We start from the raw sequence: 23,390 nt of genomic DNA, 5'->3' as shown, positions 1-23,390 counted from the left end.
ACAAAAGCTGTCAACTTGAACAAATTACTAGTGAAACAGCTTGGCAGGTGACAAGTATGAAATTAATAGTTAGTTATATGTACTTGTGTGTTAGAATCATCTTGACAAAGACAGAAGGATTATAAGAAAGAGAGCCATGGAAACTGGGAACTTACTGAGCCCAGCTTCAAGGAATATGAGATTATGAAGGAAGAACAAGGAGTTTTGCTGTGAGCAGAACCCCCCTCGGAATTTCTACTTTGTCCTGTTGTGACTTCCATGATTTTCTCGGCCTCCATAAGAACTGGAGACATTCGGTTTTTAAATGAAAGCAGAGAGTCTCAGGAGTCTGTACTCCATCCTAGGCATCAGATTCTTTTTATGCTTCAAAGCAATGGTTGCAGGGAGTATATGCAATCCTGGAGTATATGCAGTTTCCTGCAGGCGAATTCAGGCAGTTGATTGTAGGTCTTTTAAGCAAACTCCTGTCATTCTAGAATCCTAGATGAGCCATGCATTTTCCAGGGCTAATTCTGCGTGTAACCCCTTTGATACCAATTTAGTCAGGCAATTGTAAACGGATCCTGTAAGTGGTACTGAATTCTTGGAGGAATACTGCGATGGTGATGTCCTTACTGTAGAAAGCTACCCTTTCTTTCCTGTGTCTGCCTGCCGCTGGGACTTTTGACAGCAGTTGTCTTCCCTTTAATGAGTTTCAGTGAGCTGTATTACAGTTACATAATACTTCATTCCACATAAAGAGCTTACTATCGTCTCAATGGGGACATCTGGAATGATTAGGAAAAGTACAGTACAATCACCACATCATGGCAAAAAGTAATCCATGGTGACAATGTGATGAGGCATCCCTTCTGTGAGGCAACATAGCCCAAGATTATAAATGGTTTGGGTACTTTTATGTATACAGGAATTGGGCTTCCCTTCCTTCGCCCATTCCTGCACCCACAGTTCTCTCTAAAAAAATAATTGAAAGATACATGAATCCAAGGGGTATGATTTTTCTGCACAAAGTAATGAAAGTTAACAAAATGAAACTATGGCCTGGTTGGCAGGTAATACTAAACCAAACTATGGCTTAATATGAATGAGCAAACATGTTGGTGTACATTTAGAAAACCAGGGCTGCTTCACTCCTCCCCTGCTACTGCTTTGCTACTGGGAGTTAAGCCATGGTTTGGCTTAATGTTACATGCAAACCTGGTCTCATGCTTTGTCTTTCTCCAAACAAACTATGAGTTTTCACCAGGGTTTGGGGTAGACACACCACAGGGCCCAGGTTTGAATGTATCACTAAGTGAAACCATAGCTTAGCTTCTGGCAGTGTAGCAGTAAGCAAAACCGGGAAATGCAAAGTGTTTGCAATTTTCTAAACGTTTGCCATACCGAGCCAATAACATAATAGCTCTCCTCTAATGCTTCGTCTTATATATATCCACTCTACATATAATTGACTATTTGCTGGCTATTACATGATTACATTATTTACTGCTTAACAGGTTAAAAAAAAATCATAGAAAAGTGGCATGTCACTGAAGCATCTGGTCAGGAACTCTTGTCCTTAGGTGTCTACAGGAAAGTAGTTTTTGGACCCAGAAGATTTACAAATGTGATCCTCCAGCTGTAGTCCAAATGCATATATGAAGTGATATTTTTGAATGTGTGCATTTTGACTCCTGCCTTACGGTAGGAATTTTGACTGTGAGTCTATCATGGTTCTTGTTGATCAGCCTTCTTGTAGGAAAACTCTGGTAGAATGTGAAGTTAAAGGTGTAGAGACTACCAAGTAGATTCATTAAAAAATAATGAACTGTGGTTCATCCACATTTCTCATTTTACTGGGCTCCTGCTATGCTGACCATGCTTAATTAGAGTGTTCGTCGCCTTTTGAAGCCCAGTTGCTCAGATAGTGCTGTAGTATAGTTTGCATCGGTAAGCTCTCATTATTACTTGGCGTACTGAAGTGCCCTTCTTCTTGCGTTTTGCTCTGCTGAGTTTCTTTTCCCCCAGGTGAATGACACCCCCCCCCCCATGGACAAAAAATAAGAAAACGGCTTGCTTATATCAGTATCTGTAAACCAGACTTGTGCTTTACGAGAGGGGCAGAGGTGCTTCTTTTACAAGCAAAGAAACAGGGAATAAGTTGCTTCTAAAAGCCAAGCTCAATTCTTACTATATTATTAAACTGCAGAAGGAGAGTGGGTAACGTGCATGCCAAGCAGCTGAGGTCTATTTAAAGAACCTGCTGTGTTGCTATGTAGCAGCAGCTGCTGCTGATTTTATTATGCTGGTGGTGCCTGTTCTGGTGTCTTAAACTTAATCACGGTATAGTTTGGAATTAGAGTGATTTTAAATATGTATGTGTGGGACGCGGGTGGCGCTGTGGGTTAAACCACTGAGCCTAGGACCTGCTGATCAGAAGGTCAGCGGTTCGAATCCCCGCAACGGGGTGAGCTCCCGTTGCTCGGTCCCTGCTCCTGCCAACCTAGCAGTTCGAAAGCATGTCAAAGTGCAAGTAGATAAATAGGTAAACGGCGTTTCCGTGCACTGCTCTGGTTCGCCAGAAGCGGCTTAGTCATGCTGGCCACATGACCCAGAAGCTGTACGCCAGCTCCCTCAGCCAATAAAGTGAGATGAGCGCCGCAACCCCAGAGTCCGTCACGACTGGACCTAATGGTCAGAGGTCCCTTTACCTTTAAATATGTATGTATGTATGTATGTATGTATGTATGTATCAACACACACCATAGCAGACTTCTGCATTCCCCCCCCCCAGAAAAAATGCTCTATTTATTCCATGTCAAGCATGCTGCAAAGTGTACAATACAAAATAATGACTGAAGGGAATTTTATGCCTTTAATCGCCAAGAGTGAGGTATGATTTTCAGTTTGTATTGTTGCACACACCCTCATCGCCAAGCAATGAGAGGCTTCAGGGGTTTGAGCACTTACCCAGGTTTGGCTTCCTTGGAATGAAGGTCAGTGGCAACTGTGGTGTCTGTAGGATATATGGCTTCATTTACACAGATATACAGCTTGAACTAGGGTTGCCGCCTTCGTTCTGGCAAGATAAAGGACAAGGCAGTTGGGTTTTTGTTTTTGTTTTCAATCTGGTACTAAAGTGACTTCAAAGCAATCTGTTAGAGTCTATTGCAGCCTAACAGGATGGCCCCTCTGGAATTTGTCGTGCGCACACATACACATGAATTTGTAAATCTGTCTGTGCTTGGCTACCCAGAGCTTAAATACGTGACCTTTCCTGCACCCTTTCAAACACATGCATTTGGAGAGGATCCCTAACTTGGCAGAGAGAGAGAGAGAGAGAGAGAGAGAGAGAGAGAGAAGACCCAAAATACAACACAAAACTGTATCAATACAGGATGCAGCATTTTACATTGAAATACAGGACAATCCTGTATTGTACAGGACAGGTGGCAGCCCTTGAGCATTAGATGGAAGGGCTCACTGCAATAACATTCCAACAAATCCTGCCTCCCCAGAAGGCTTCCAGGTGGGTTTGCAAAGCCATAGCTATCATTTTATAGCGCAGAGATAAAATCAAGACTCTCTGTTTCCACCTTCCAGCCCCAGACAACCTCATCTAGGGACTAGCCCTGGCTATTGTTCTTCTGCCTCTAGGTTGATTGAACACTTGACCAGGTGAGAAAGGGGAAGGCCCACCCATTTAACTCTCTGGCAACATGGCCTGCTCTTCATTCATGTAAATAGAGTGTGCTTACAGGTCCACCTCTGGCATATTAGCCTGGCAAACAAGCTGCTCTGACCAGTTCAGCAGTTCCTTCTACCACAAACTCCCCTCTTGTAGATAGAAAACCACAGGCTTTGTTGAGACCTGCAGGCAACATTGAAACCAGCTGCCAAATCCTATAACGTAATATACGCGCACAAAGAAATTGTGATCCTTTTTGTCCTTTGTGAATGTTTTTCCTTGCACAAATATCCTGAGCAAACAGTGCTTGACTATGTGCTTCTGATGCTGGATTCCAGGGACAGCTGAGGATACTACTCACTATCCTGCACTCATTAGGTGTAAAAGGGTAAAGGTACCACTGACCGTTAGGTGTAGCATCCACCTAATGGCCAAGGGGACTTGACTGACAGACCTGTTGGAGGTGATGGAATGAAGTTAGAGATCCACAAATTTGTGATGCTAGGGGACTTAAAGCTAATTCTGCCTTATCTGGCTTAAGCTTCAGACTTTATGGCTATTATGGGCATATTAGCAGTTTGAGGGGTGGAGCTAGGGCCAAAATAATGTCTCAAGAATGATACCAGGTGCTAGTTGGATCAGCCGTATATTCAGGTATAGGCCTATATCCGAGTTACTACAGGAGTCAGCCTTTCAGATCTACAAAAAATAATCCAGTAATCTACTCGTAGATCCCAATCTAGAGCCAGTGTGGTGTAGTGGTTAAGAGCAGTGGACTCGTAATCTGGGAAACCGGGTTCGTGTCTCCGCTCCTCCACATGCAGCTGCTGGGTGACCTTGGGCCAGTCACACTTCTTTGAAGTCTCTCAGCCCCACTCACCTCACAGAGTGTTTGTTGTGGGGGAGGAAGGGAAAGGAGAATGTTAGCCGCTTTGAGACTCCTTCGGGTAGTGATAAAGCGGGATATCAAAACCAATCTCTCTCTGTGTGTGCCTACCCTGTATAGTACAGGCAGACAGGTGGCTGATAGTCCAAAGGCAGCATTGCAGTGGAAGAGAAGCAGCTACTCTGTCTGATTTTTTTCCTGAGGAGGTAATAATAATAATAATAATAATAATAATAATAATAATAATAATAATAATTTATTTGTACCCCGCCCATCTGGCTGGGTTTCCCCAGCCACTCTGGGCGGCTTCCACAGAAACCAAAAAACACTAAAATATCATACATTAAAAGCTTCCCTGAATAGGGCCGCCTTAAGATGTCTTCTGAATGTCAGGTAGTTGTCCATCACCTTGACATCCAATGGGAGGGCATTCCACAGGGCGGGCGCCACCACCGAAAAGGCCCTCTGCCTGGTTCCCTGTAGCTTCACTTCTCGTAATGAGGGAACCGCCAGAAGGCCCTCGGCGTTGGACCTCAGTGTCCGGGCAGAACGATGGGGGTGGAGACGCTCCTTCAGGTATACTGGGCCGAAGCCGTTTAGGGCTTTAAAGGTCAACACCAGCACTTTGAATTGTGCTCGGAAACGTACTGGGAGCCAATGTAGGTCTTTCAAGACCGGTGTTATATGGTCTCGGCGGCCACTCCCAGTCACCAGTCTAGCTACCGCATTCTGGATTAGCTGTAGTTTCCGAGTCACCTTCAAAGGTAGCCCCACGTAGAGCGCATTGCAGTAGTCCAAGCGGGAGATAACCAGAGCATGCACCACTCTGGCCAGACAGTCCGCGGGCAGGTAGGGTCTCAGCCTGCGTACCAGGTGGAGTTGGTAGACAGCTGCCCTGGATACAGAATTGACCTGCGCCTCCATGGACAGCTGTGAGTCCAAAATGACTCCCAGGCTACGCACCTGGTCCTTCAGGGGCACAGTTACCCTATTCAGGACCAGGGAGTCCTCCACACCAGCCCGCCCCCTGTCTCCCAAAAACAGTACTTCTGTCTTGTCAGGATTCAACTTCAATCCATTAGCCGCCATCCATCCTCCAACCGCCTCCAGGTAGCAATTATATAAGACTAACTGGTCCCCTATTGGCTCCTGGGTCCACGTGGCCTGGGCTGATAGGCTGCAGTACATCTTTCTGGCCATTATCTGGATAGTACTTTATAGCAGCAAAATGAGTCCAAAAGTTCCTCATACCTGAGAACTGCCCATTGGCACAGGGAGTAAAACACTTGACTCTCACTGACAGAGTTCCTGGTTCAAGCCTGTTGGTTCCCTAGGAAAGGTAGTGTTCTTAATGTTTTATAGACCAATCATTGGATGAGTACTTTTTGCTGGGAGAAACTGAAATGGTCTCTCTGAGACTAATTTACTGTTTTAAGAAAGTTTTCAATTTTCCCCAGTTTGCCGCAACATATTCTAATTGCTAATGTGGCACAGTTGAGAACATTTTGATTTCTCATTTGAATCTCTGTGCTGTCAGTTTTATTTCATACACGAGAAAAGTGAGTAACACTCCTCTAAAACAAATTGTCACATTGTTTAGCATATATCCCTATGGTTCTCTGTGTTGTTTTCCCAAACAACTAAAGAACCTGCAGTCTGCATTTGAATCATAAACATGGATTTATTTGACACTAATTGTGCTTGTTGCTGAACACATGAGGTTTCACAGGATGCTGAAAGACTATTACGGTATTTCCTTTGACTGCATAGAATTGTGTGAAAGCTCTTAGGTACCTAAAGATAGTAGATACCGTGGCATTTGTGTAGTTCTTTGATATAGCTTGTAAGTTTATAATAAGCAAAGGAACAAATCTGATTTGGGCAATCAACTGACATAAACTGACATTAGAGTATTAGAGAAACTTTTGAAAATAGTGACTAAAAGATTTCATAGAATCATTGAATAAGGGTCATGTCATCCACCTCCTGGCCAGGCAGGAATCTCAAGTAGATCATGCATGACAGATGGCCATCCAACTTCTGCTTGAAAGCCTCCAAAGAAAGAGAGCCCACTACCTTTATGGGAGTCTGTTCTTTGGCGAACAGCTCTTACTGTAAGAAAGTTCTTCCTGATGTTTAGGCAGAATCATCTTTCTTATAACTTGAATCCATTGTTTCAGGTCCTAGCCTCTGGAGCTGGAGAAAACAAGCTAGCGCCGTCCTCCATGTAACAGCCCTTTAGATTTTTGAAGATGGCTATGGTATCTCTTCTCAGTCTCCTCTTTAGAAGCTAAACATACCCAGTTCGCTCAACTGTTCTTCTTCCAGACCCTTTGGCATCTTGGTCACCTTCCTCTGCACACATTCCAGCTTGTCAATATCCTTGTGGTGCCAGGAACTGGACACAGCACTCCAAGTGTGGTCTGACCATGGCAGAATACAGCAGGACTATTACTTCCCTTAATTGGGACACTATACTTCTGTTGATGCAACCTAGAACAAGCTCAGGAGACAGGGGCGCAAGCTGCCCCTGAAGGCAGAAGAGGGAGACGGAGCGCTCCGTCTCCCTCTTCTAGCTTTGGGGATGGTTGCGCAAAGCCTCTGCAGTGCACTGCCCCACAGAGGCTAGGGAGGGTGTCCCTGAAGGTAGAAGAGGGAGACAGAGCGCTCCGTCTCCCTCTTCTAGCTTGGGGATGGCTGCGCAAACCTGGGGGGGGGGGAAATAAAAAATTTTCCCTTGATTTCCCCCCAAAAAAACTAGGTGCGTCCTATAGGGCAAAAAATACGGTATGTCAGTATTAAGTATACAAGGGGGTGTGGGTGGCACTGTGGTCTGAACCACCGAGCCTCTTGGGCTGGCCGATCAGAAGGTCGGCAGTTCAAATCTGCAGGATGGGGTGAGCACCCATTGCTCTGTTCCAGCTTCTGCCAATCTAGCAGTTCAAAAGCACACAAAAGTGCAAGTAGATAAATAGATACCGCTGCAGAGGGAAGGTAAATGGCGTTTCCGTGCGCCTTCCGTTATGGTGTCCCATTGCGCCAGAAGCAGTTTAGTCATGCTGGCCACATGACCTGGAACACTGTCTGTGGACAAACGCCGGCTCCTTTGGCCTGAAGCGGAATGAGTGCCACACCCCATAGTCACCTTTGACTGGACTTAACCATCTGGGGTCCTTTAACTTTACTAATTATACAGGAAAGTTCAGCCTCAGCAAGCTGCAGAGAATTCTAAAGGCCTGGGAGGAGGGGGAAGCTATTATTTCTTTAACTAGCCTTGATTTTGAAAATTATTCTCAAATGTGGGAAATAGCCAAAAAAGAGAGGTTTCATTAAAAAGAGGAAACATTCAGTAATCTAAAGTTAATACATATTTTGCCAAAAGAGCCAGTTTTTAATTAATACAGAAAAAAGGAAATAGGTTAATTAGTGCAAAAGAGAGGAAAGAGGAGAGCTGTGCACCATTTGGCTCAAGGCAAACAGCATGTGTCCCCTGCATTTGTCAGATACTCACAGAAATAGCTGGATTTAACCGTGGAAGAATATGCAGAACTTAGAAAGGAGACAGACGGTAGCTGTTTCAGAGGCTTGAAAGTGATCTGAAAGAGGCAATGTTGCCTGTGGTGTGTGCACTTACCTCGCTGTCATGTATGGTCAAATGGCCTTTGAAGGGTTTTTTAATGCATCAAACGAAACTCGTAAAACCTGCCACAAGCCAGCCAGTCTTAACATCAGGATAATCTCCGATCGAAACTAGAAGGGATGCCATCTGCACAATTAGCAATTGCATAAATGGCTCTTACAAAGCCAGTTGGAGGCAGAGTGGGCCTGATCCAGATTAGGACCCTAGATAGGGGAAGTTTTACCCATTTCCTCTAACTGCTGCGGTTCTGAATTATTTTCAGGGACATTTACATTGAGGGGTTAAAAGTTCCCATAGAGTTTGTCTCTCAGAAAGCTACAGCTTTCCAAAGTTCTGATAAAATATTATGCTAAATGCCATTCCTTCATTGTTTAGGGTGGTGTGTAGCCACAGATAAAATGTTTTCTTTTGGGCTACCTAGACATCTGTATTACTGGAATAATATTGTTGAGCACCACCCCAATCTCAGAGCAGTGCGGGGTTCCAGGAGTTCCAGGCACTTACCCATGGAATGAGGTTCCATAGAGTCTGTTATGTCTGTATGGTTTATTTACGCATATCTACAGCCTGAGCCTATGGTGGAGGGGTTCATAGCTTTAGCACCCCAAGAGGGCTTTGCTTTGCCCATAGCCACAGCCTTAGATTCAAATAGAAATAAAAAAAATGCTCTGTTTCTATCTCCCCAGCTTGCTCCTTTGCTTCTAGCTCACATCACTCCAATTCTCAGCTCTCAACTTTGTCTTTCTAACTACCCATGAGCTGGGAGAGAGGGGCACCCCACCCATTTGCTGTCTTGCACAATCCACTTCCTTTGTTCCCCTTAATGGCCCATCACTCAGATGATTACCTCACCAGGAAGCTAGCCTGGCTATTCCAAGAATTAGAAGGGGGGGGCTTGTTGGTGTAATGTGAATTAAGAGTTAAATTACATAGTGCTTGGTCTCATATGTTGAACTAACACATCCTCCACTTCTGGATGTGACCTTACTTAGGGAATGCCTCAGGTGGTTTATGGATCTGGTTGTTTATCTCCTCAAAGTACATCAAGAAACCAGCACATTTTCTAGTTTTAATGGAGTTTTCTCCGTGGCCATAATAGATGGTTGATTTTCTGAGAGCTTTCTGCCCTCATTCAGTTGACCTTTTAGTCAACTGAGAGCTGATCCTACCTTCTCTTATATTGGCTTGCACTCTATGCTGGAGATGGAGGGAAACATAAAACTTTACGTGTGTGTGTGTGTGTGTGTGTGTGTGTGTGTGTGTTGGCAATCCATAGGAGAAGATTTCCAAAACATTTGACACCTGAAAAACTCACTCATTCTTTTGAAATGAGAATCTTCTTTCCTAACTTGGCAACTCTCCTTGGCTTTCTCTAATGCTATGTATGTTGATAATCTAGGAAACGGAACATCTCATGACGAGATCTGTTTGTAGGAAAGACATCATCATCATCATCTTCTTCTTCATCATCATTATTACTAAACTTTGCATACTGCCCTATACCTGCAGGCCTCAGGGCAGTTCGCATCTTAAAGCTTTGAAGAATTCCTGAGCTTGAAAAGCTTTATGGGGTGACAAAGTAGGAGATTAACTAACCCACTTCCTTCATTTTGTTTTTGTAAAAATAAATATGTAGGTAATAGATACGAAGCTGCCATATACCAAGCCAGACTGTTAAGAACGTAAGAACCTGAGCTTGTGGGATCAGGCCCATGGCCCATCTAGGCCAGGATCGTGTTCTCACTGGGGCCAACCAAATGCCTATGGGAAACCCACTAACATGACTTTCCCCTCCTGTGGTTTCCAGCCATGGGTCTTCAGAAGCATGTTGCCTTCAGCTGTGGAGGCAGAACATAGCCATCATGGTTAGATAGCTGTACAGTGGTACCTCAGGTTAAGTACTTAATTCGTTCCAGAGGTCTGTACTTAACTTGAAACTGTTCTTAACCTGAAGCACCACTTTAGCTAATGGGGCCTCCTGCTGCTCCCGCGCTGCCGGAGCACGATTTCTGTTCTCATCCTGAAGCAAATTTCTTAACCTGAAGCACTATTTCTGGGTTAGCGGAGTCTGTAACCTGAAGCGTATGTAACCTGAGGTACATGTATTCCCCATGAATTTGTCCAGTGCTTTTTTTCTTTAAAAATGTTTAGGGGTACTCTCATTTTCCTACTCATATTGAATTACTGCCCCTCAATGAGGCCAAACGTAGATTCACAAAATGTTTAGGGGTATGCGTACCCCCCTGAAAAAAGCATTGGATTTGTCTCCTTTGAATCCTCCTTTAAAGCTACCCAAGATGGTAGCCATTGCTGCCTCCTGAGGGAATGAATTCAACCATGTAGCGTGTGGGAAAAGTACTTTCTTTTATCTGTCCTGAATCCCCCCAAGGTTGTCCAGACAGGAATGCAGCATTTGGGCTGAAACAGGTTCCCCTTGCCTGCACAAGGGTTTGAAAGCAGGACTTCTTTCTGCAAAACATATGCTTAAGTGCTAAGCTCTATCCCTTCCCTAGTCCAGATATCTGTAAATTTGGTACTTACGCAGCTTAGGCTGTTTCTGTCTTCCTTCTGGGGCAAAATCACAAGTTGTGCCTAAATACAAAGTAGCTTAGGTGAGTTCCAGCTGAAGAATAGCCCTGGTTATAAAAAAATCTGTCATTAATATTGTGGGCTGCTGGAAGGTGGGGATGAGGATCTGAAAGGCATAATATAAATATTTTAATTAACAAACGCATTACCCTTTTGGCAAGGCTGTCCCTGCAGGGCTGGGGTGTGAAAACAGAGGTGACTATTCCAGTCCTGCACATTTGAGGATGGGAAGCACCTGGTTCCAGCGGCCACAACCTGCTGTCCTGCCTTTCCTGCCACCTTTCCACTCACCTGCTGAGGCTCTCCACCTCCTCTCATCTTAAAGCAAGGCAGTGAAGGGAGGATGTGGAGGCCAAGGGTATTAGAGGCACATCACTGATATATCAGTAGCAAAATAGAAAAATGTAAGCTGGGGGTGGATAGAGAGAGGGGTGTGTCAAGAAGAAGAAGAAGAAAGCTGTGGAGAGGAGGGCTCTTTCCTTTGCCATCACTATGAGGAGGGGGTGGATATAAAGGCCCCAGGGGGGCCCACACAATGATTTGCCTCGGGCCCTGTTCCTCCCCTAGGATGACCCTGCTTCTCATTGCAAATAATTAGGACATGTTTATTCTGCTTTGAACAAGCAAGAGGCAGTTGGGCCATCTCAGCTCAGCACCCCCAACACTTAGATTCGAGTTCTTTATAATGAAATGATAGAGACGTTTTTGAACAATGTAGATAAGGTGGCATTGAGATAAGAGATTAGATGGGATCAAGGGGCTGGTTGTTCTACTTCCTGTGATCTGACTCTGTTCTAATGTCTATTTTTAATCTGTACCCTTTGAGCCAGCAAGTTCCTTTGCTGGGCGGAATCATCTGATTTATTCCATCTGACAATGGATTGCAGTGTTTGGCTCTGGAATGAAGGTTGTTTCTCCTCCTCCTCCTCCTCCTCCTCCTCCTCCTCCTCCTTCTTCTTCTGCTAGGCCCTTGATGAACTATTAAAATCAGCACGCCTTTTCTTATGCTCTGCTTGCGTATTTGTTAATAAAGCAAATATTACTAATAGACCATAAGGATCCGGCACTTTCTTACCCAAAGGAATGCAAAGCACTGTATCCTTGGGCAGCTACAGGGCTCGTTCTTCATGCCTTGCTTAGGATCTCCTTTTACAAAGTACCTGGCGCTGGGAGCTGCCATTTAGATTTTCCACAATGCCCCAGAAGAATCATTCTGGGACATTGCAGGAGATTCAAGTGGTGAATCCAAGCCATCCAGCCCTTCTCCAGAATTCTGCTTAAGGGCTCATCCATACTGCCACTTGCCCCACTGCTTTCCTCCAGGGAAACCCGCTCTTTACTGCTAATTGGAGCATACGTCAATTTTATCTGGATTGACATTTCATCTGATTTAGCACTAAGGAGTGGGTTTTCTGGAGGAAAGCAGTGGGGCAAAGGCAAAACTGCTCAGACCCATGCTTTCTAGGCATGGACAAGCAGAAGTTTGGACGAGACCTACCATATTTTTCGCTCTATAAGACGCACCAGACCACAAGACGCACCTAATTTTTGGAGGAGGAAAACAAGGAAAAAAATGTTCTGAATCTAGGAAGCCAGAACAGCAAGAGGGATCGCTGCACAGTGAAATCAGCAATCCCTCTTGCTGTTCTGGCTTCTGTGATAGCTGTGTAGCCTGCATTCACTCCATAAGACGCACACACATTTCCCCTTACTTTTTAGGAGGGGAAAAGTGAGTCTTATAGAGCAAAAAATACGGTAATTTGCCTGCTGTTGCTGTAAGATAAGACCACCAGGGCTCATTAATGTAGGAAGGGTCCCACTTTGCCAAGGGTTCTCTCAAACCTGGCTCCATCCCTCAATATTAGGAATAAATGTTAGCACTTAGATGTAAATCAATGGTGCTGTGGTGTTTATGGCATACTAAAACTTTATGTACCACAATCTCTGTTGTTTCTCCCCTACATCTGGTAATCAAAGTTCATGATTGCTACTATTAATCTGTATCATAACTCAATCAAGGATATACTCAGTCTAAACATAAAGAATCCATTCATAGCAAATAGCCGTTCACAAGCCTATTGCTTTAAATCATGGGTAGGCAAACTAATGCCCGGGGGCTGGATCCGGCCCAATCACCTTCTAAATCTGGCCCATGGACGGTACGGGAATCAGCGTGTTTTTACATGAGTAGAATGTGTGCCTTTATTTAAAATGCATCTCTGGGTTATTTGTGGGGCATAGGAATTTGTTCATTATTTTTTCCAAAATATAGTCCACCCCCCACCCCCAAGGTCTGAGGAACAGTGGACTCGCCCTGCTGAAAAAGTTTGCTGACCCCTGCTTTAAATAATAGTGTACAGTGAGTTGTTGGGAGTAAGAGAGAAAGACAGTAGAAAATATTATGAAATGGATTGCTAGCATAAAATGATTGATATCAGGTCTATGGTTAAGAAGCTGAGTTCCACACTAGTCATCAACAATAGTTACTGGTCCCTGCTGCTAAACAACTGGCTTCATAAGGTTCATTTGAATGATCCAGAAGCTGGTGCTGATGTAGGTGTTGAGCCAAGGATTGTTGTGTTGTTATTTTTTCATGTCAAGTAACCAGAGCCCAGAAGCTTTGCTCTACTTACCAAGAGTAGGACCCTTTGTTCTCTTTTTTTGCATGCCAATGTTAAGTCTCTGTTTGTCCCATAGCAACTAAAACAGCTTTGTACCATCAGGTTATTTAGGAGGGATCAATGCTAACTTAACTGTATAGCAGTTGCCTTTATTGTTCATTTTGGTTCAATAGGAAATTTGGTTATTTGGCATTATGGTGGGCAAGATTCTTACATTTCAAAATTAGTTCCTTTGTGCAATGAATCAATATCATCTATTGCTTTTAGAAATCTATTTCATTTGTTGGCCACTTTTGTGTGTGCATGCAGAGATTGCAAAGGAACATGGAGTTCAAGAAAACTAGGCTGGTGACTGAAAAGCATGGACCAAACAGACTGAGGTTCCTTCCAGCCTTTTACTTTAATCTCTAGATACATAATTTCTTGCCTTCTCTTTTCATATAATGTCTAAAAGGATTAGCTTTGTTTTGTGCTCTTGAGGGGTGTTATGAAAGTTTTAGGTGCATTTCAGAGAAGAATTTGCCATTTAGTTATTCGATTTGTAGGGCCACCCAGCAACAAATATTCCCTGAAGTGGCTTACAAACAGGCAATATTTTTAAAAATGCAATTTATAGTAATTAAAATCAACAATAAAAGGCAATGAAAATTTCCTCGCAACAGAAGCAGCATAAATAGTTCACAGCTCAGATCAAAACTACGCTAAGCAGCTACAGCCCCAGAGTGGTTTAAAATACCGTTCAAATGCCTGGGTGAATAAGAAAAGGTCTGTACTTGGTGCCAAAAATATAATAAAGAAGGTACCAGGAAAGCCTCTCTGTGGAGGCTATTCCATAACTGGAGTGTTACTACCGAAAAGGCCCACTGCATATTTTTATAATAATTAGTATTTATATCATGCAAATAAATTTTATGTTTGTTCTCTAACTTCATTCTCTGATTAAGATTGCCTGTAAATGTCAAGCTCTCTAGAGAAAGATGTTGTCTCCTGTGCAATGTGTCATACTGAATTTGCATCGTGAAATTATCCCTGAAGTCTGTATATCCCCTCTCACACACATAGTTCCTTGCTTGACCCTGTCTTTTGTGAGCAAAGCCACTTAAGTAATGCAATCTGAATCTAGAGATAAAAGTCTCGAGAAGGAAACTGAACAAAAACAAAGAATAATTTGAAGAGAAAGGAATAGAGAAAGGTTTTTGCCTTTCTTATTTTAGGCCTTGTACATAGCAGGGTGTCATTTGACCAAACGTACAGAGCAAAACTCCATCAGAACAACACAGCCAGTCAGAACACATGCTACCTCAATATAGATCATGCCACTCTGCTTGGCTGCTGAGCACCTGCCACCTGTCCCCTCTTGGCTAGATCATTTTAACTTTAAGAGAATGAACTCTAAGTAACACATGGAATTATCTCCCGTTGCACTGCCAACAGCCTTATCTATTCTGTCTGTCTCTTCTGACCCATAAAGATGGGATTCTTGTTCTGTGGTGGCCAATACCCATCAATGCCCTTCATATTTTCTAGTGCCTTCTGTTAGGATCAGACCTTCTATCCCACTAAAGTCTCATAAGTCATTTGTCATCAGAATATGATTCAGGGTCAGCTGTTTCATGTTTCATCTCCATGCAGGGACATTCTTCTCCAAATTTCTTTCTTTCCTTCTCCACTGAATAAGTAGAAAGGGGGGAGACCTCTGCACCTGCAAGTTCACAGACAAAGTCAATGGCAAATTTTATATTAGAATTCCCATGCTTCATGTAGTCCGAGACAGATAATACTTAGCAATACTGCTTTGACCTTTGTAATGTTCCATCATCTAATACTTCTGTTCACCTTTATGTTCCACATTTCTTGCATGTTAAGTATCTCTATGAAACTGGGTAGAACTGCCAAATACAGTCCAAGCGGAATGCACCGTAAATGTAAAGTGGATGGCCCTGAAATCCCCCTAATCTTAGAAAAATCCTCATTCAGGTTGTTGCTGTTGTTAAGCAAGTGTTAATTCTCTGGAAATAAAGAAAATCTGGTTATTAGCATCTGGATTCTTTGTTAGCTACACAAAGAGCATATTAACTAAAGCCACTTTATGATCTCTGGTTTCTTTTCAAATCTGCCTTTGTTCAGGGTGGAATATACATTTACACTGTTATGCCTGTATCTAGGGAGGCATAGCTAGCAAAGGCATGGAAACACCAGCAAAAGGAGATTTTGCTTCTTGAGTTCTAGGGCTGAAATTAATAGCATTTGCTGTGGTTCTTAATAAAATTGGGTGCAAGGTTCACTGTATTGACTGACTGAGGCAGGAGATGTATTTCTCAAGCCTTAATCATTCAATAATAGCTTATAAAACAGGAATATCCAATTGTATTATAGTTATCCTGGGTTTGAAAAATGGCAAGTATAGCATTGGTGGCCTTACGGTGAACTCTGGTGGTGCCTCATGAGTTTATGTCTCTCAGCCCTACAACATTCTTCGCTTTTGAAATAAATTGTCCATCCACTGATCAGCCCATGATAACCTGTCACACTTGAGCATGTTTGCCTATCCTAACCAGCTGCATGATTTCACAAGCTGCTGTGACAAAGATAACCACAGACGAGGCATCCTATAAACCTCCAAGTGAATATTTCACTCTGCAGCTATATAAAAGGGTAGGGTTATTCTCTCTTTGTCCAAAGAGCTACACAAAGCAGCACGGCAATACAATGATTTCATCCAGTACACAACTACCACAAAATCTTCAAGTACATTTTTTCCATCCTGACAGTCTCGCATTTTAGCCAAAGAGCTGCTCACAAATGGGCCTTTCTCTGAATTTTTGTTTCCTCTCTCTAAAGTTACAGGGACCAATACCTTTTCTTTCCCTTCCACTCTGGCTGAAAAGACTGAAAAAGACTTTGTCCCTTGGGTGGGAATGGGGAGACAGTGTGTGTGTCATGTTCCTTAAGGAAGAGCTGCTACTAGAATGCTTTCCTGACACATGGTTGCTTTTCGCGGAGTTGTTCCAGACTGAATGGGATGGAGAGATCAATAGTGTTTTAAGACCAGTCACGTAAGTTGCAAATGTGGAACCACTTACCAGGAGTCCCCAGTTACTTCAGCTGCTGGATTATTCATGAGTAAATTCTTTTGGGCTTTGCACTCATTCAGGCTAATGCAGTGGTGGTGATTTATTTTGTTTTTCCAACTGAGCAGCACTGGCATGCAAATTAGTTGCACTTCAGTCAACCCGGCAATAAATCTCAGAAGCAGGCAATTAATTGCATTGGAAATCGGGGGAGCCAACAGAAACTCAAGTTCATCACCATCAAGTGGCAACTAACCTTTCCCAAATGTTAAAAAGAAAAACAGCCCCTTGATGTAATAAAACAAATATTGGCTTTGAGGGTGTTTACATGGCAAATAAATATGCATTTATCTATGTGTTTCTGAGATACTCAATAAGATTAACACTTCATAAGAGTTCCTCAGCAAAAGCTTTGAATGCTCCAGCACAGGCTTTTTGCAATCTCTGTGTCCCATTTTGCTGCTTTACCCAATGTACTGGTTCAACTTTTCAGAAAGCTATCAATTAATTACTTTAAATTAATTATAAGTAGATGATAATGACTGTGGTTTTCCTCAGAATCTTTCCTCTTAGCCTTTAGAGGATGCTGAAGGATTTGAATGGCTGAGTCTATCCTTGTGTGACCCAAAATTACCTTTGACTATGTGCAAACACATTTCCTTAGGGCAGCTGCACACCTGATGCGGCAAACATGTTTGGTGTGCATTTCTGGCAGCAAATGCACAAAGAAGGAAAGACATCTTTTTAAGTATCATGCTACAAACATCTGAAAATACTAACAGGGCCTTGCAAATATCTTATCCATACTTTAAAAGTGCAAGTTTATGCATGTTTGCGTGGCAGTCAGTCCCACAGTGTTTAATGGGGCTTACTCCCAAGAAAATTGAGCATTAGGAGTGCAACCTAAGTGTTGACTCATAGAATCATAGAATTGGAAGAGACCCAGAGGTCATCTAGTCCAACCCCCTGCAATACAGAAATCTCAGCTAAAGCATCCATAACAGATGGCCATCCAACCTCTACTTAAAAACCTCCAGAGAAGGAGAGTCCTTCGCCTCCTGAGGGAGGCTGTTCCACTTTGAAAGCAAGCACCAGATAACATATGTGTACAGGCATATGACACTATTGGTTCTCATTAGAAAAATAAGTAATAATATACAAGTTGGATTGTTATGGTGCAAGTTAAAGTGCCTTAATTCTGATACTACTTTTGACTCCTATATTTATGTACGTATGTTCATTTGTTTTGCTGTCAATCTGGCTTTATCAGATGTTGGTCTGTTTGTCTGTGGACTGCAAGAAGTGGGGAGAGCTTGAAATACCTTAAAAGCCACTATAATGTAGTAATATTTACTTTCTTCTTCTTTGCTGCTTTCCCCGCCCCCCCTCTCCGGCTGCATTAAGGCATGGGGTTTACTGGTTATAATGCTTGTGCTTCTGTCTTGATTTCTAATGTTCCTTTAAACTGCAATATCTTGTTGTGTTATGGAACTGTGGCCTTTTTAAAATCAATATACTGCCATAAATGGCTGGAGAAACTGCATACCACCTGAAATTTCGTCAACATAAAACTCCCGCAGTTTTCTGAGTTAAGGGGGTTGCAAGCAGATTTTTCTATGGAAACAAAGAACATGGAAATTAGTGCTAAACTTTCATTAGATTCCACTAGGTTCCCAGAAGTGACTTTTATGTCATGTTAAAGATAGCATAAGATGCAACAAATGAACAGGTAAGTCAATGCTGTGAAGATGGAATAAAGTGGTATCTGAATCCAGCATCAGTCGCCACTGCTTTGGCACAATCGCCAGCCCCCATGTGTCTTCTTTCTGGGTCCCCAGCTAGTGTGGAACCATATAGCAGATGGAGTGATACCAGGACACTCTATAACTAATCAGATTTGACCGTGTAATAACATCATTGAGGGCAAAGAAAGATAAGTCAGAGTGAAGACTCCGTCCACCAGAATTGCCTTCATTCTTGATGGGCAAACTGTCACCCTGTTTCAGAGAAAGCATGTATGGTGTGGACATTTCATTGAAGCCAAAAATATCTGGGGAAACTGCTGTTTGTCTTGGCTCAGCTCTGTTCTCAATACTCTTGGTGTTGTTGTTAACAAATGTCCTGTTACAAGATCCCAATTCTCTCCACTAAAAAAGGAAACCTTGTTATCTCTGGAGCATGAAAATATAAATCGTCACTTTCATCTCCTTTTTTACAGAAGCTGCAAAGAATCGATCCTCCTTACTGTTATTCAGCCTTATCCTGTAAGTAGTTATCATGTTTTTTAGAATTAGTTTCCTAGCAACATTTACTGCTTTTGTCTGCCTATTCTCTCTGTGTGTGTCTTCCTTATCTGCATAACCAATAGCACATGTGAAGTACGAGCTGTGTCTTTGAAGATAAATGTGATGATTATATACTACTCTAGACAGAAGTGGAACAATGTAAGTGTAATTTAAATAAATATGGATATGTTCCAGTATGTATGAGGAGTGCTTCTTGGGGGCAGAGGAACAAGGATATTGAATTCTACTCCAAGACATTTCACAAGTATACTAGCCAATCTTTTTGAGTCTTCTTTTTTTGGCTTCCCTTTTCCCCCTTGTCTAGCAACACCGTGATTATGTTCCTTTTCAGTGGGTTTTAAATGACTAGGGGGTCTTTCCCCCCTTTTTTTTTGGTGACAGGAGGCTGCATTTATTCCCCTTGAGCAAGACCCAAGCAAACCAGCTAGAGTTAAGTAATGGAGCAAAAAGTAATGTGGCAATTCATGGTATCCCGCACCCCTGCAGATTATAAGACACAAAAGCAACAGTTGCCTGTTTTTATCTAGTACGGGCAAGTACACAGGCGTGTGGCAGGTAAAATCCCTTTGTTCACATGAAACAGTGCAAAATACAGGCCTCCTCCAAAAGTGCTTGGGGTACATATGATGTCCATTTTCTGGACAACTGAGTGCTTTAAGCTAAGAGGAGGCTCTGAGTGCCCAAGCTACAAATATGGACGATGACATACTGGCTAGAGATGAATAGATCTCTCCAAACCTAGTTCATGTTCATTTTGGTTTTGGATATAAACAGTCCAATCCCATTTCTGCAGTTAATATGCAGGCTGCCCTCCCTGGCAAATAATCTACATAGATATAACCAGAGGTGCGGTCCTGCACCCAAGATTATGGGGGCATGGAGCAAGCTGGTCACTGAACCGTGCCACACTTGGCTCCACACTCAGCCCCCCCCCCAATACTGAGGGGGCCTGGCTTCCTGCCAGCAGGTATTGAGGGGGCTGAAGACACCTCGGCCTCGTAGAGTTGTCTGCATATAACAAAAAGTAAGTGCTTGTGAAGGTCACCCAAGAGCATTAAAGCTCACTCTCTCCCAACTTTATAAGCTAGCTGCCTGGATCAGCTAAGAAGTGTAGCTGCTGCAGCATGCTCTACAAATGCCCCTAAGAGTGTCAGGCGGTGATGACATCCTCCTCCTCATCCCATGCGGCCGTCATGCTTCCTCCCCATATAATGTCTCTGAAGGGATGGGACATTATTGCATCCCAATACTCCCAGAGGAATTTGTGGCCCTGTTTGCAACCCCCACAGCAAGTGTTTCCTAGCCACTCTGGGTGGTGAGGGCCTGGGATGGTCACATTAATTTGTCTTTTTTTAAAAAAAATAAAATGTAGTACAGTGGTGCCTCGCAAGACGAAAAGAATCCATTCTGTGATTCTCTTCGTCTAGCGGTTTTTTCGTCTTGCGAAGCAAGCCCATTGAAGGATTAGCGGATTAGCGCTATTAGCGGCTTTTAGCAGCTTATCTGCTGATCGGATCAGCTGATAAGTGGCTTAGCGGCTTAGAAAAAGGGGGGAGGGGAAAAAACCAGCAGGAACTCGCAAGACATTGTCGTCTTGCGAAGCAAGCACATAGGAAATTCGTTTTGCGAAGCACCTCCAAAACGGAAAACTCTTTCGTCTAGCGAGTTTTCCGTCTTGCGAGGCATTCGTCTTGCGGGGCACCACTGTATACCTTTCTGAGTACAAGTCATCCAAAAGGGAGGGGGAACAATTTTAAAGGCCTCAGATTTACCTCATGGAGGAATTTGGTCCAGTGCAGATTCTGAACAAGGTCGCAGTCTGATTTTTACATTGACTTGAGAAGTGTGGGGATCAGGTGAGTCCAGCCCCATCCCTGATTCTGACCAAGCAAGTGCTTGATAGACTGAGATATAGGCACTTCCTAAGATGCTCTGATACTTCTTATTCTACCATAAAATATTGCATAATTCTCCTTCCCTTTAGCCTTATCTACACAATTTAACCTACTGGTATTTTATTTAATGTGCTTATTAATTTACATGGCATTTTATTTACACTATGTGATAAAATGGTAGCTTTCACTGCGGTGAGCAAATGATGGAAGAAATCTGGCTCATAGATCTCAGAACTCATTATGCAGAATTCTCCTAAGTGAGTAGTGTCCTTCATGCTTGGACAGCCCCCTATTTAAATGGTAATAATATATCCCCTTGCCTTGATTCCGCATCTTTTCCAGGTAGCTAAGGCTAGCAGCAAGGAATAGATCATGTTTGCACCAATTATTATGTAAACAGAGATCTATTTGTGGCCTAAAGTTTGTGTCTTTGATGTACCTTATTCCTTTTGACTCCAGTTAATTGAAGTCATAGCAGGGATCCATTGAAGATTTGTAAGTTAGTATAAAATGGCATCAGAATTAAACTCACAGTATGTTTGATGCCGTGGTTTTTAGGAAATTCATTCCACATTTTATTATTAAGAAATACAACTGCTTGTTCCATTATTGGATTTAATAACATAGAAAGCAAAAATATACAGCCTGCAGTGAAGCTGTATGCAGCTTGGAGACATTCTTATAGTGCTAAATGCAATCAGAGGGATGCATGTTATAAATTTTATTCCTGGCCTCAGGCCGTGCTACCTCTGATTGGATGGCAGCAATCCTTTTCTTGTACACTTATAATGCTCCTGAGATTTAGAATGCTGAAACAGTAACTGGCTGTGTACTCAGAATGAACTGTTGCTTGGGGTTTTTAAAAAAACAACAACAACATAGAAGCATATTAGGTCAACTGCAAGAATAAACAAACCAAGGTAGTTAACTTGAAGCATCAGATGTACCCATACCACTACAATAACCTCAGAAGGACCTAGTGCATTACTCTGTGTGTGTATTTAAAATTCTCCTATTATATGTACTGAATTTTCTCAATGGCTGAAACAAAACAATATGAACCGTTTTAGAGTGGCCATGTTTCCTAGTTTACAGAGGACAGTCCTGTCTTTGAAAGGGCTGTCCAGCCCAAGTCTGAATTAAAATAAAGAACCAAAGGAAATAAAAGCAGAGCCTCTGAACTTGCCCATAACATACATACTTACATACATAATTTTATTTTTATGCCACCCTTCCACAGTTCAAACTGTGCTCAAGGTGGCTTACAACATAAAAAATACATAACCACAACATAATAAAAGTAGTTGTGAGCAATAAACAGAACCTTAAAAAATACACAGCTGAACCAAACAATTTCCACATAAACCACAAAGTCTAACATAAAGATACAAAATACCAACAGCAACAGCCCTTCCTCAACAAATTCCCACACGCAATCCAGCCCAAAAGTCTGTTCAGCAGCCTCAGGTTTTGTAGGTGAAGCCAGTCTGGCCCCTGCCCTCCCAGGTCAGCTGGATATAAGACCTGCAAGGCAGGGAGCAGGTCTTCCAGGACTTACAGAACTCAGCAGTACCTGGGCAGCAGACTGAGTGGGCGCAAAAAAACAACAACAACTGATTGCCAGTAACATTACTCTTAGGTGGTGTACTTGTGAGTAGATGGTGTTAATCTCAGCTCATGGGTTTTACCAGATGAGTTTGTTGTTTTTTTAAAATCTGACTCCGATGCTGTATGTGTTCGAACCAGATACCACAGCAGAAATATTTTATTTTCTTTGTTTCATGGTAGAGATGATCTTAAATGAAGTATAATTGCCCCCATTTGTTTTGTCAAATTGTTTTGATCTCCTGAGGAAGTGTTGTCTGTCCAGCAGTTGTGTAAACAGAAGAGAGAGCAAACGTGTATTCTGAATTGGGTAAAACCAGTAGTATATGTACGCTTGCTACTAACCCATCATGAAAACAACTCAGTGAAACTAACACTATTATAGAATTACAGTACTCTGGTCATCTGCTGAACATAATTCACTCAGTGTCTTCCAGATTAGTTTTGCTTAAGCTCATTCATTTTCAGTTTAATTACAACCAAAGCCAAACATTCTTCTTTTGTGCTTCCTGTCAATCTAATAAATCTTTCTCAGGTTAATTTGAATGTCATCTGTACTGATAAGGAAAGGATTTAAGAGCTTAATCACTTGGAGCACTTTGAAGTTTCACTTTTCTGGAAGTTTATTTGATTATCTGTTGAAAACATTTTGTTTTGTAAATGGGTTATCATTGCAATGGGTAGTTTATTAGGCTTAGGCATATTTCCAATTAGATCATTTATCCATTGTGCTGTGCATTCAGGCTTGGAGAATAAATTTCAATTGAGGGTCTGATAAGCCATCATTCTGGAAAGCTATTAAATCCTAAGAAGGTATCTTGCTGTGAGGGAACAGCATAAGCAAGTCTTTGCTCCTACTGAGGCTGGCAATGGAAGGAGACCCTTTAATCATCCCCATGAATCCTTTTACTGTAGAGCTCAACATCTATACAGATAAACAATAAAGTATACACAGTTATACAAACTGATTTCAGCATGTGGTTTGTTCTGTGGACTTACAATTATTTGGTGTTTTGAAATTGTTGTGGGAATGTATTTTGATATAGACCTAATCAGGAAAACAGCTCTGGGTCTTAACCCCCACTCCTGCCCACCCCCAGTTATCCAGAG

General features: G+C 42.6%; 1 protein-coding gene across 4 annotated transcripts in view; it reads left to right on the top strand.

The window, feature by feature from the left end:
• The window catches only part of FRMPD4 (FERM and PDZ domain containing 4), a 219,658-nt gene that overhangs the window by 164,121 nt on the left and 32,147 nt on the right, over window positions 1–23,390 (top strand). For all 4 annotated transcript variants that reach the window (XM_082220847.1, XM_082220848.1, XM_082220849.1 and 1 more), the window contains exon 5: window positions 18,693–18,738. In XM_082220847.1, coding sequence (XP_082076973.1) covers window positions 18,693–18,738 — 46 coding nt within the window. The remainder of the gene's footprint in view (window positions 1–18,692; window positions 18,739–23,390) is intronic.

The sequence above is a fragment of the Podarcis vaucheri genome, assembly GCF_965113315.1.
Source record: "Podarcis vaucheri genome assembly, chromosome: 4".
Classification (NCBI taxonomy): domain Eukaryota; kingdom Metazoa; phylum Chordata; class Lepidosauria; order Squamata; family Lacertidae; genus Podarcis; species Podarcis vaucheri.
This window is presented reverse-complemented; position numbering and strand designations above follow the sequence as displayed.